At 51.4% G+C, this 13,051-nt stretch overlaps 1 protein-coding gene across 3 annotated transcripts in view; it reads right to left on the bottom strand.

The window, feature by feature from the left end:
• The window catches only part of Phactr3 (phosphatase and actin regulator 3), a 215,404-nt gene that overhangs the window by 91,444 nt on the left and 110,909 nt on the right, over positions 1-13,051 (bottom strand). Inside the window, exons 1-2 of one of the 3 annotated variants that reach the window (XM_031372947.1) lie at positions 6,764-6,968; positions 222-383 (exon numbers count right to left, since the gene is read on the bottom strand). In XM_031372947.1, the coding sequence (XP_031228807.1) occupies positions 222-378 (157 nt within the window). In that variant the 5' untranslated portion in view covers positions 379-383; positions 6,764-6,968. Of the gene's footprint in view, positions 1-221; positions 384-6,763; positions 6,969-13,051 lie in introns of those variants that run through there. The other 2 variants (XM_031372948.1, XM_031372946.1) reach the window with 2 other exon arrangements.

Raw genomic sequence — 13,051 nt, 5'->3', positions numbered from 1 at the left:
CACACACACACACACACTCAAAACTCTCATACACATAAAAATGAAAGTAAATCTTCAGGAAGCCCAGCCAGCGGCACTGAGGGAGAACCTGCTGTTACGTTAGTGAGGCTATGGATGGCCAAGTGTGAGCACCACCCTATGCTGACCAGAGGGGGGCTAGCAGTTCTGTGTGATGTGGGGACCCCTGGCTTGTGCCCCCCCTCATCTCACTGGGGCCTTACCTGACGTTGTCTGCTTCAGTTTCTCGTTTTTCTTTTTCCTCCATTTCCAGGGTTTGAAGATCCTGCCCAGGGTGGCCAGCTTGCTGTTCCTCCGCACAGGGGGAGTTCGAATCCCTGAGACCAGAGGCTCGGAGCGTGCTGGGGGAGTTTGGTCCATCTCATCTGCAAAGTGAGAACAGGGAAGGGTCTCAAGGGATGATTTCAGGCTCCTGGGGGCCTAAGCGATCATCTCACTTTAAGTGACCCCTTAAAGCATATATCTCAGGGAAATATCAAGGGAGTAGAACCTCCCGGGGCCTCCTCCTGACAGAGTGCATGCGGGAGGTAGAGTAATTCAGGAAGGGTGGGATCCACTTTCCTTTCCATGGATACTCTCCCTCCATAGCAGCTGATCACTTGTCACCCCCACCCCCACCTCCTTGCCACGGTGGTCTAACAGCTGGCTGACTGCATGATGAACTAACTCCCCTCTGCCCCAGGACCTTTGTACATGCTGTGCCTACTGCCCATGCTGCGTTCCTTTCCAAATTTCCTCTACCTTAGCCAGGGATGACCAAACATTGTCATCTACAAATGTGTTGGGCTGTACCCATAGCTATCCTGAGAGGCATGCCTCGTGTGGACTGAAAATGTTGTCAGATAAGATTTCCCCTCTAGGAAGTCTTTACTCTCTTCTTGTGGAGACTGGGCTGAGCCCTTGGCTTAAGCACACAGGCATCAAGGAACCACAAAGTCCCCCAAATCACTTACCCCCCAACCCCAGTCATCAGCTATTCAAGAGCAGAGCACAGACCAGGCCCAGCCGCAGAACACACATACAGGCCTGCCCATCAGATCACCACAGGGAACAGCTGCAGAGCAAGCCTGAGCCATAAAGGGATAAAGGGACGCATCTTTGCCCTTGGGTCCCTCCTGGCTAGTGACTTAAGACACGTGCACACAGCAGAAGGTGCACATGGATGTTCCAGGAAATTCCAGGTCGTGAGGTGTGCCATGCTAGACACAGTTAACATCCTACAGGGTAGCCTGTTCCCTGAAGTCAGGGTCTGGGCGGAGTGTGCCTAGACTCCTGGTCTCCTATTCAAGGACCTGACACAAAAGCCAGCTGGGATTTGCAAAAGTAATGAGGGTGCTTTACTTAGGCAGAGGGACACAAGGGAGCAGCGGGTCCCACCAGTCGAGGACCCAATAACATAGAGCCTTGAGTTCCTTTTGGGTTCAAGAGAAGGAAGGACCTGGGTGCTGTTGTCTAGTCTCACAAATTAGGTCGTGTAGCCACTTCTCCACTGTGCACACCCCTTCTCATAATGCATCGGATTTTTATGCGTGTCTAATTATGCATAGGCATGAGGTGATAAATAGGGGGCGCTTCATGGCCTCCCTTTTGAGGACATACTTTGCCTCAAATGAATTCAGGTCAGACCACTCTTCCTAGTCTCTCACCTGGACGTAAGAGCATGACTGTCTTTAAAGTTGGTGGTTGTCAAGGAAGGTGAACCAGCCCTCCCTCAGAGAGGAGTGTGTGTGTAGCCCGATACAAGCAGGGGCTTGACGGGGGATCAGATTGCTAGGAACACTTGCTTAAGGGTGTGTATGTGTATAGTTCAGGCAGGTGATGGAGTTAGACTGCCAAATGTGTTACTAGAAGAGGGCTGTGTATAACACACATCAGTGACCCCCCAGGTTACTCAATTATTCCCTTGCTCGCCTGCCTCAGATCCATGAGGAACTGGTTCCTTCTCTCCCCAGCTAGGATATAGATGGAATAGATATAGCGTAGCTGAAGATTGGGTGGATTCACGTGCACAGAGGAAGATAGACCCACTGGGTCAAAACCAGGTAAGTGGGCGTGAAGATTCACAGAGGCAGAGGCAGGAGAGTTGAAACCAGCCTGGGCTACATTAAAAAATTTCAGGCCAGTCCTACATACATGTGGGACATAAAAGGGAGACATAAAAGGATATGTGTGCCAAATCATGCCATACATGCTACTTCTATGTGCGGGACCGTGTATAGACCCAAGCTGATGTGAGCAGAGGATGCATTTGTGGAGAATCAAATGCTGGGGTGGGGGGGGCTAGGCAGGGAGGAACACAACCCAATGGATGGTTCAGAGCCTCTGACAAATGTGGCTTTGTTGGAAGTTTTGTTCAGATAGAACACAAAACTCAACAAAAACGAAAGGACTGCAGGAGACGATCAGGTCCAGAGTGGTACCACAGCCATCGGCTCACCCTGGATCCCCAGGCAGCTGCCAGCGCTTAAACAAGAGCCTAAGCACCACCCTGGAAGACCCTTCTCCACCTTGGAGGACCCCTCCCCAGGCAAGGATGCTGTCACTTCCAGCAGTGAGAAGGACCTGCCTCCTGCCCACGTTCTTGGATTCAAACTTCCCTCGTCTCTTGGGAAGAAGTGGCAGGCCTGACTCCAGATGCTGAACCTTGCTCAAATGCCCCTTCGTGGCACCCAAGCCCTGACGCCATGCCCATGACCACACTGCCACCCTGATCCCCCCACAGCCAGGGTTCCATCTGCCACCAGGGAAGGGCTGAGACTCTTGTCCAAAGAGACAGCAGAGTCCTCTCAAGGCCTGCAGAGACTGGCAGAGCAGGGCTGGGTGTGAGGATGAAGCTCAGAAGCACCAGGCTCCGGGAGGTGGCCTGGCTGGGTGGGGAGTCAGCCTTCAGGATCCAATGGGTCAATGCTTCTACAGCCCACCGTCCCTTCTACCACAGCGAGCCATCTGCAAAGCAGGGACTGCAGACCTCAGACAGCCTGTGGCAGACCCTGAAGGTAATGCAACTGTAGATAGTAAGGACTAGCATGTGGCAGCACCCAGAGGTGCTGTGTCGAAGGCCAGCTTCAGTTGAGGAGGGCCGAGTGTGGAGTCGGTGACTGATCCCTCCCTCAGCAGACTTTTCTTGGTCAGTGCTGCCTGGGATGGGAAGGGCCAGCCCATCGCAGCTCCTGCAGGCTTTCAGAGCAGTGACTTAGTGCCTTGTTTACTCAGGATGAGCCTAGGGCTGGACCTCCCTGCAGGCTGTACCTCCCTGTAGGCTGTACCTCCCTGTAGGCTGTACCTCACTGACCAATAAGACCAATAAGTAAGAGGGTCGGTCCCAAGAGGCCATTCCCTACTGCAGTGTCATAGGTGGACCAAACACATGGCAAACAGTGGGGAACAGAACGTATCTGGGACAAGGGCCGCTCAAAGATGCACACGTGTCAGTCTTGGACCCTCCTGTTGTTGCCTCCTCATGGCCACACAGTATATGCAGGATGCAGACGGCCGGTCTCTCATTTCCTGAGGCAATCTATCCCACGATGCTCCCCCTTTCCCTTCCTTCCTCCGCCCACTGGTGCCAGATGGGTATGGAACTGCCAGTCCGTTGGTCGCAGCAACATTCTTGGCACAGCAGGACCCAGGATGGGAATAGGCTAAGTCTCCTAAACCTTACATGCTGGAGATGTAAACAAATGCATTTGAAAGCACAGTACCTGCTTCCTCTGCACATGGCAGCTTCCATCATCAGAGGCACACACTATGGAAGGATAATGGAGTCTCAGAGGGGATCTGGAGGAAGGGGAGTCTGGGCGGGGATGTCTATCAAGGTCACTAGTAGGTCCCCACAAGAGACCCCATGCAGGCTCTGAGGGGAAGAGTGATGGCCACACAGTGTATGCAGTCATGTGTACGGCTTAAGCCCCTTAGCAGCTGGGGCGAAAAGCAACACACACAAATTAAATGGCAAGTCAGTCAGAATGCTCCATTAATGACCCAGATCACGAGGACCCTGGCCGATTGGCCAGCAGCTCACCCCAAGATGCCCACACTAGACTTCTACCCTGTGTTGTGTTCTCTGAGCCTTAGACATAGGAAGCCAGTCACTTGACTTCCTGCTCAGCTCCAGCGCCAGTGCTCTCTGGCTGGGGCAAGACAAACTACCAATGTAGTCTGTGCCCCGCCTCACCCCTACATCACCACTGCCCAGCCTTCACAGTAGTGCACACTCATGGCTGTGTGCCCTGCCTCACCCCTGCATCACCACCTCCCATCCTTCATGGTAGTACACACTCATGACTGGTGCAACTGCTAACACCAGGAGGCAACAGTGCCCTCCATCCTGGCTCTGCTTCTTACTAGTAGAACAAAGTGCTGGTCATTCTCCTACTGTCTTTATGCCCTCTCTGCTCTATGGTCTGTCATGGTGGGTAGGGGGAATCTCTGTCCTTCCATGACATGTGACTTGCTTCAACACGGGGTGAGGAGGAGTGGGCAGGAGGGCCAGCTCCCTTTCCCTCTCTTTTAGCCTCTCTTCTGCCTCACCCATATGTTCTTCCTCCTCCGACATTCTCATTACCACAATCAATACTGTCACTGACTGGCTGGGTCACCCAACCTCCACCTCTAGCCCTCCATGGCCAGCATAGATTTAGGGAAGGGCATCCTGGGTCTCTGACACACACTCATCCTCACTGCATAGAGGAAAGCAAGGGACACTTTGGCTACTAATCAGACTACATTCTTCCCTTCACTGAAGAACTCATTCACTCATTTATTCACCCACTCAACCATTCTGCAAACATGCATTGGCACCAGATATACACCAGGGATCCACCCTATTAACAGAGTACAAAGAGGAAGGGGAGGCATAGAAGACCTGCTTCCCTGGGGCTGTAGTGACAGGAAATAGAGACAGTAGGGATGGAGTGTGTTCATCTATAGAAGATGGTCTACAACACTCTCCATCTGCCTTCATCCCATCCATTGCCTCCCATGAGTGCCAATTATGTGTTTATTCATGTGTGCTTTCATGATCACGAAAGCCTTTACTTTTCCTGCCCTCATCCCCACCGGAAGCTCCAGGAGGGTAGGGTTCTGATGGGGGAGGGGAGGCCCAGTCCTCAGGGTTTAGGGAATGCAAGATGGGCACCGGGGAGACCCTGAACCAGAGTCTGGGCTGCATCTGGCCCTGCCAGCAGGACCAGAAAGGCTGTGCAGAGCTGGGCTACTAAACACCAGAGAAAATGGTTGTCCTTGCCGAACGGGCTGTGCAGGTCAGAGGGTGTCTCACAGGAGGGCTGGCAGAGGGTGAGAAGCAGCACTCTATGAGGCACTTGGCCCTAATCAACAATTCGGCAGGGAGCTACTGCAGCATCTTCAGCTCAGAAACCCCATAGTATCCCATCCAGTGACTCACATAGCACAGAGCGGCTGCTCCTGGTTGCCTCACACCACCAGGGGATGAGAGAGATTCACGGGAGAGGGACGAGACAAAGGTCTGAAAGCTGTGTGCTTGGGCCCCTGCCTCTTCCCACCCTGAGTGTCTCAAACCCAGGGCCAGGAGGGAGACCAGGAGCAGAAAGGTCACCATGTATGTTCTTTATGCATGTTTGAAATTGCCATCTCAAGTGGAGATGGGCGGAGCATTCTGAACCTTCGTACGGGGAGTTCACTGAGCAGGAGAGATTGTCTCGCTATCTGAGCAGGTGCAGAGCACTCTGAACTTTTGTATGGGGAGTTCACTGAGCAGGAGGGAGAGTCTTGCTCTCTGAGCAGGTGCAGCACACCAGATGCCTACCTCCACCCCCATGACTGTGCTGACACACAGGGCATACGTATGCCATGTCGAATCTTGGTAAATACCTAGTAAGGACCACGCGTGTGTCTTCAGAGGGAGGGGACAGGTGAGCATCTAGTTGTCTTCTGCTGAGATTTCTCTGGGGCCTGTCCCTGGAGTAACAAATACCACCTTTCCCTTGCAAAGAGACTCCGGGAGGCGCAAAGGCCTCATTAGTGGGTCCCATTAGCAGGTCTCTGGGTAACACAGCAGTGCTAACTGCTGGGATGCCTCTGCCACCTCTGAGGCATTAGCAGCTAATTGCTGTAACACCCGCTTCCGCATTTAGTGGCTGCCTCCCACGTTCCCCTGTGCCCCTGCCTTAACCTTGAGGCCTCCTTCCCGAGATTCCCAAGCGATGGAAAGGCCATGGTACTCCGAAGACCTGCTCACACATGGGTAGAGTCTAGTTTCTTGAACAACACGAGCCCCACCTGTCCCACTTCGGGATCCAGGTGGCCCATGCACAGTGCCCACGGAGGCAAGAGGCCAAAGCAATTCTAGAGGAACACCTGGCTGGCTCCGCTGACCTTCAGGGCTGGCTTCCCTGCCTACCGCATGGAGATCCTGATTCCAAGCCCTTAATCCTAGAGCCTATGAGTCACTCCACGACACTCGGGGCTGGTTGAATGAACACCAGCTCAGCCAGAGGTCCCAGGACACACAGCTGCAAAGGCTGGAGCCAGGACCATTCCAGTCCACCACTCTCATACCCAAGCATTGTGACAATGGGCACTTCTGCTTCACCCCAGCAGCCCCACCCTCTCTTTCCTTCTCCTCGAAGACAAAGTCTCTTCTAAATTCAGTGGGAAGAGACCCCACCTCCCTGAGGAATGAAGTTAGACACTTATGACCCAATGGTGTCAGGGTAGGCAGGGACCATCAACACCAGAGCACAGTGGAAGATGACTTTCTACTTACTACTTCATCCACTCACAGATTCATTAATCAAGGGTCTGAAGAGAGCTGCTGTGTGTCAGGACACAGAGCTGCTGCTCTGTCAGGCTTCCAAACAGAGCGACAAGTGCCATCCTCCTTCAAGGAGTCTGCTCCTTCTCTTCCTGGATACACATGTCCATGAGCAAATAGAAGGTCAGGTGAGGAAGCCCATAGTAACTGAGGGGCAGAATTTAGAACTCTGCATTCTGCGCCAAGCTCTTCCCTATCCCATAACCCAACAGAGAATACTGAAGGAACATTACAGAGGGACGAAGCACAATGCCAGGTCTGAGGGTTCCAAAGTAGTGCTGAACACCATCCCTGAGATAGAGCTTGCTGACCACAAGGAAAACCAGGGGGAGCCAAGACAGGATCCTACTGCAGTGGGGACTCTCAGAAAGTGCTGCAAAGGCTGCTGGGAGTGGTGTAGGTGAGGCGGCTTTGCATTCAGGCACTGGAGTTCCAATGAGAGGGGGTAAAGGTGCAGATGAACAAAGTCTGGCTTTCCTGGGGGTGCAGAGTGGGGATAGAGCCAGGCCAAATGCTGGAGAGCCCAGATGTAGCATAGAGGTACCATGGTACTAGTTTATGACCACTGTCCACACACAAACAAGTACACACCAAACCATCACCTACGAGCAGCAGCATCTCATTGACTGGAAATAAGCAAGGGATAATCTCTAATTTAAGAAAATTACACTTGTTTACTATTGGTGTATGAAAAACTGATTTGAATTTGAAAGACCTTAAGCCGGAGTTTAGAGAACAGAACAGAAGACCCAGCCAAGAGTGGTATGTGGCTCTGATAAGTATCCTGGAGACAACAGGGAATCACTGACAGCCCTCCTATAGGGAGTCACTGACGGCCCTCCTATAAGTTCAGCCTTGAGAACATGGTAGATGTCAGACCACCAGTAGATAGATGGCTGAAGGCTGACTCTGCCACAGGACATGGCAGTGGACACAGTACCTGCTATGTGCTATGCTCTGCCCTGTACTCCTGACATGAACTAGAACCTTCTATCTTATTCCAGCCCCAGCAGGTGGAGCACCATTTTCATTCTTGTACCAGTGCTAGGAGAAAGTAAGATATTCTGCAGAAACCTGTGTCCCCTTGTCCAGCTATCAAACCATGAGAGAAAGGACTCCACAGAATTATGACTTCTTCCCCAAGAGTCTCATCCTGTAGCCAGCCACAGGAACTTACCTCCAAGGAAAGGATTTCATTCGGTTCTGATGGATTATCGAGGCCTCCTTGCAGAAGATGCTGGAGCCCAGACAATGATGGGTCAATGATAGGTCAATGATGGGTCAATGATGGGTGGGACCTGAGACAAGGACTTGTCAGTAATGGGAGGGACTTGAGGCAGTGATGGGTCAGTGATGGGCAGGACCTGAGACAGGGACTTGTCAGTAATGGGAGGGACTTGAGGCAGTGATGGGTCAATGATGGGTGGGACCTGAGACAAGGACTTGTCAGTAATGGGAGGGACTTGAGGCAGTGATGGGTCAGTGATGGGCAGGACCTGAGACAATGACTTGTCAATGATGGGCGGGACCACACCTTGACCAGGACAGATAAGCCATACAGACCTCTTGCCCTCTATCTAAACCTAAATCTCCTATCAGGACTACAAAGATGGACTTGGGGGTCTGTGCCACTCCCCAGGGTGGCCACACTGAATAAATCTCTTTTCTCTGATTTTACTTTGTCTTAATTGTCCCATTGAAAACTGGTGGCCAAAACTGGCTCGTCAGGGCTGCAGGACCCAGACTGCAACCCTAACAGCTCCAGAAACATTCCCACTCTGTGACTATGTACAGCAACTCTCCTGATCATAAGCAGTATTGGATGATAGGATGTATTGGATGATAGGAGCCAGAGGCCTAATCTAACCCCGGTATCCTTCCCCCCAGCTGATCACAAGCTGCTATGAGAGAGAAAAGGGAGTGGGAGATGGGTACGTGGGGGGACTAAACCACCAACGCGATTTGGAACAAAATTTTGGGAAGCATCAGGGGTCAAGAGGCCCATTTCTTGTGTTAAGGCAGCAGGCACAAGGTTTGACAGCCATCCCTAAATGCCTACCATGCAGGATATGAACCTTCAAAATCAAACTCGAAATGTTTCAAGTATCACACACAGAACCACCCCCTCTGTGGCTTCCACACCTGGAAAACTGCCAAGTGACTGTAACAGCTGGATGGTGTCACACATTCTCAAGAAAGGCTAAACAGGGCCAGGTCAGCACAACCTTCAGACGCAGGGTTAGCGCCCCCTACAGGTCTCTCATAATCACACTGCTTAGGATAGAAGCAGGAAGTGGCCACTGCCAGGGGTGAGGGTTTTGCAAACCTCTACGCTATCATATTCCCTTAGCTGCCCAAGGCCCTGTATCCAGAACTAATATTGAAGTTAAGGCAAGAAAAATGGTCATCATTGCCACGCCTGACTCTGGAACGTGGAGGCATCACCCAGGCAGCCTCTCCCACTCAGATGAATTGTGGGAATGACAGAGCTCTAACCAGACTGCCATCCGCTCAGGATCAGCCCATGACTCTGCCAATGGTCGCCAGGCCTCCAGGCAAGTCCGAGTGCAGATCTGTGACTCTGGCTGGGAGGAGCTTGGAGCACAAGCTTAGACGGGAGGAGGAAGGAGCTTAGACGGGAGGAGGAAGAAGGGAATTGTTCTTACCAGGACTCCTTCTGCTATTTAGATGCTTCTAGATTTTGTCAGAGCAAGCTCTGAGACAAAGGCTCAGGCGAGAAGCCACTTACATCTTCACAAGGGATAAAAGCAGTTGTAGAGACATTCTAAAATTTATGCCTTACAGAATAAGTGGGATTAGGGGAGAAACCATTTAGGGAGACCTCAGGACTCCAGTGCAAATCTAAGCAAAAGTCTTATTCAAAATTCAAGTGTCTGGACTTTCTAAAACCAAAAAGCAAGGTGGGCTCCTTCCATAATGCCAGTGACAGCTGCGGACAAGCAAAGGTTGGTCTTAAAAGAGGGTATCTTGGGGCAAGGGAGGCAGCTCAATGAATGGAGTGTTTGCCATGTAAGAGGAACTGTCCACATAAAAAGTCAGCTGGGGCAGGGCACACGTGCAGCTCTCTGGCTAGTCAGCTTGGCCTAACCAGTGAGCCCCAAGTCCCAGAGAGACCCCTTCTCAAAAACATAGGGACAGCTCCCAAAGAATGGCATCTGAGGGTGACCTCTGGCCCTCACACATTTGTGGGACATGTACCTGAGTACACATGTACCTGCATGTGTACTACATGTTCAAAAACACATTCTCATATCTGCATATGCAAAACACACGTGTACACATCTATATACACAAAAGCAAGTATCTTGCTTTGTTTAACGCTGGAAGACTCTAAGCCAGAAAGTTTGTGTTTTAAAGGCATGCCCCTTTCTCGTTTTGAGGTCAGTGATGGGCAGATATCTGCTCCAAAGGCCAAGCAACAGATGTCAAGAGGTCTGTTGACTACCTAGCTGGGTGCCAGCCAACTAGCCAGCCTGTGGGAGCAGAGACTGTGCCAGGGTGGATAAGCAAGTCAATAAATGTGACTATGTGTTAATAAAACCTTACTGATAAAAAAACTGGACTTGGTTCATAGTACAATTGTTGCTCTTGGTTGGCCCTTTGAAAATGTCTTAAGGAAAAAACTACTATTTGTTCCTTTCATAAAGGCAGGAAATAGCTGGCTGAAGGTCCCAGTTGGTCATTTACATCCCCCAGGGCTCAGGTGTGCATTATTCTCCCACACTAACACAACTGCAGCCTATGACGTGGATCTTTGGCTCTGCCCATCCTGAAAGCAGACCTTTAGCTCAATTTAGAATTCGCTTTTGGATTACAGGCATATTCATCTTACATCCACCATGGCTATTTGACCATGAGGATCAAGATTAAGGAAAAATCCTAAAACCGAGTCCAGCAGAGCCCTGCCAGGGCTCAGTAAGTAGGTAAGAAACAAATGCAAGCAAGCCAGGATTTTTCCAGCTCTAAGTTCGCCCATGGAAACTGGTCCAAGTACAAGCACTTCTCAGAACCTTCCAGGACACAGAGCGTTCCTGAAGGCTTGTCGGGCATGGGCTCTTTCACAAATGTTATCAACTTGGTGACCAGAGGACTCACTCTGCTGGGGAGAGACCTTCCCTGCAGAAGCAAAGGATCCAAGAAGCACACAGAGGTGTGTGTGTGGTGTGTGTGTGCGTGTGTGTGTGAGTGTGTGTAGGGTGTGTATGTGTGTGTGGTGTGTGTGTATGTGTGTGTGTGAGTGTGTGTGTCAGCATGTATGTGTGTGAGTGTGTGTGATGTGTGTTTATGTGTGTGGTATGTGTGTGTGTGGTATGTGTGTGTGTGGTGTGTGTGTGTTTGTGTGGTGTGTTTGTGGTGTGTGTGGTGTGTGTGCGTGTGTGTGTGTGTGTGTATGGTGTGTGTGTGTATGTGTGTGTGGTGTGTATGTGTGTGTGTGTGTGTGTGAGTGTGTGTGTGTTTATGTGTGTGTGTGTGTGTGTGGTGTGTGTGTGGTATGTAAGTGTGTGTGTAGTGTGTGTGTGTGTGTGTGTGTGTGTGTGTTTTCCATCTCCCCAGCCTGCTGGCCCTGCTTCCTTTGGTGATTGTCACAGAAACAATGAGGTGAGATGGAGATCGCCAACAGAACCAGAGTGGCCAGCAACTCTGATGGTGGCCATCTTCTGGGTGACCTTGAAGATGGCCAGCATTGTGAGGAATGGCCCTTCTATGTCCAGAGAGGTCCAGCCCACTAGGCTACTAGGCAAAGGCATGGCTAGCCCCTTTCCCCTCTCCCTAGAGCCAGCTCACCCATCTCTCATTGCACTGGGGGCTCCATTTCCTCAGCTTCCACGGGGACCTGGGTGGACACCCAGCGCCACTCATTTCTCTCTTGGTGCCTGACGCTGTCTTTTGCAGCTATGATCCATCTTAAGATGAGACCAATTCTATCTGTGTGCAGTCTCGGGGCAAGGGATGGAGACAGCAAGAGGACAAGACACCAGAACAGGATATTCATGGTGTCTACCTTCCTCAAATCGGACTGGCCCCGTCAACGCCCACCCTCTATGCCTTCTGCACATATCCACATTCCCTTACCTATGAGACTATATGGTACCACTCTGTCCTCAAACCCTGGGAATGTCCCCATCTCTCCCATGTCCTCACAGATTTCCTCAAGCTCCTCCCCAGCATTGGACTCCAGGTTGGCAGCCCGACAAGAAGGCTATTCCCCAAACCCACAAATAACACTTCCTCCTCCTGGGAGGAGGCAAACACTGCTGGTAACTCCAGCAGCACCCCACAGAGGTCAGCACCCCACAGAGGTCGGTCAGCACCCCACAGAGGTTGGTCAGCACCCCACAGAGGTCAGCACCCCACAGAGGTCAGCACCCCACAGAGGTCCTAAACACTGACCTCAGTACCTCATACAGCAACTCAGCCCTAAACCACCACTCCACTCCTCAGCACCCCACATCATACCTCAACTCTGTGTGTGCGCGCGCATGTGCACATGTGCATGTGCACATGTGCACGTGCACGCGCACACACACACACACAATGTGCGAGCCTTCTGGAAGCATGCTATCTCATAGACTTGGCATCGTCTGTTTTCTCACTCGTTTTAGTGACCCCCGTCTGGAGGAGGCACCTGACACATGCTTTAGAAAGAATCAGAGGATGAATTCACAGAGGTAAGGACTCAGGGGAAAACTGAGGCAGGCTCTGTGGTCTCCTCAGCAGGGAATGACTTACTGGAAAGCTAACACAATGGAGAACCAGTAGGCACCAACCAAGTTTGAACAAAGACAATCAAAGGTCACAAGATGCTACTGTGAGGTCATGTCCCATCTGTGAGCCCATGTGACCGCTATTTAAGGAGCTGGCCCCTATGGCTGCTGTGGCATTGCTGAGAGGCACTGCACTGTCGTAATCTTCAGAGTTTCTGCCTTCAGGTCTTTTAGGCATCTGAAGTGTTGGAAGTGCTGGGATGGTAAGTAATTCTATACTGAACTCTTCCCCCATGGCCTACTTGGGCTTACTGACTCACCAGGACAGATTGGTTCATTCTACAACCCAGATCCATCCCCAGGGGAAAAGACCATGAAAAACCAACTGTGAGAGACTGTGTGTGAGAGAGTTCATAGATAGGTCAAGCTACACACATGGAAAGCGTGATTGGCTGCCGGAGGCTGAGGGACTAAGAGGCTGTACTATCCCTGGGTGCCATGGGGCACTCTAGAG

This window comes from Mastomys coucha, unplaced genomic scaffold (assembly GCF_008632895.1).
Source record: "Mastomys coucha isolate ucsf_1 unplaced genomic scaffold, UCSF_Mcou_1 pScaffold15, whole genome shotgun sequence".
In the NCBI taxonomy this organism is placed as follows: domain Eukaryota; kingdom Metazoa; phylum Chordata; class Mammalia; order Rodentia; family Muridae; genus Mastomys; species Mastomys coucha.
This window is presented reverse-complemented; position numbering and strand designations above follow the sequence as displayed.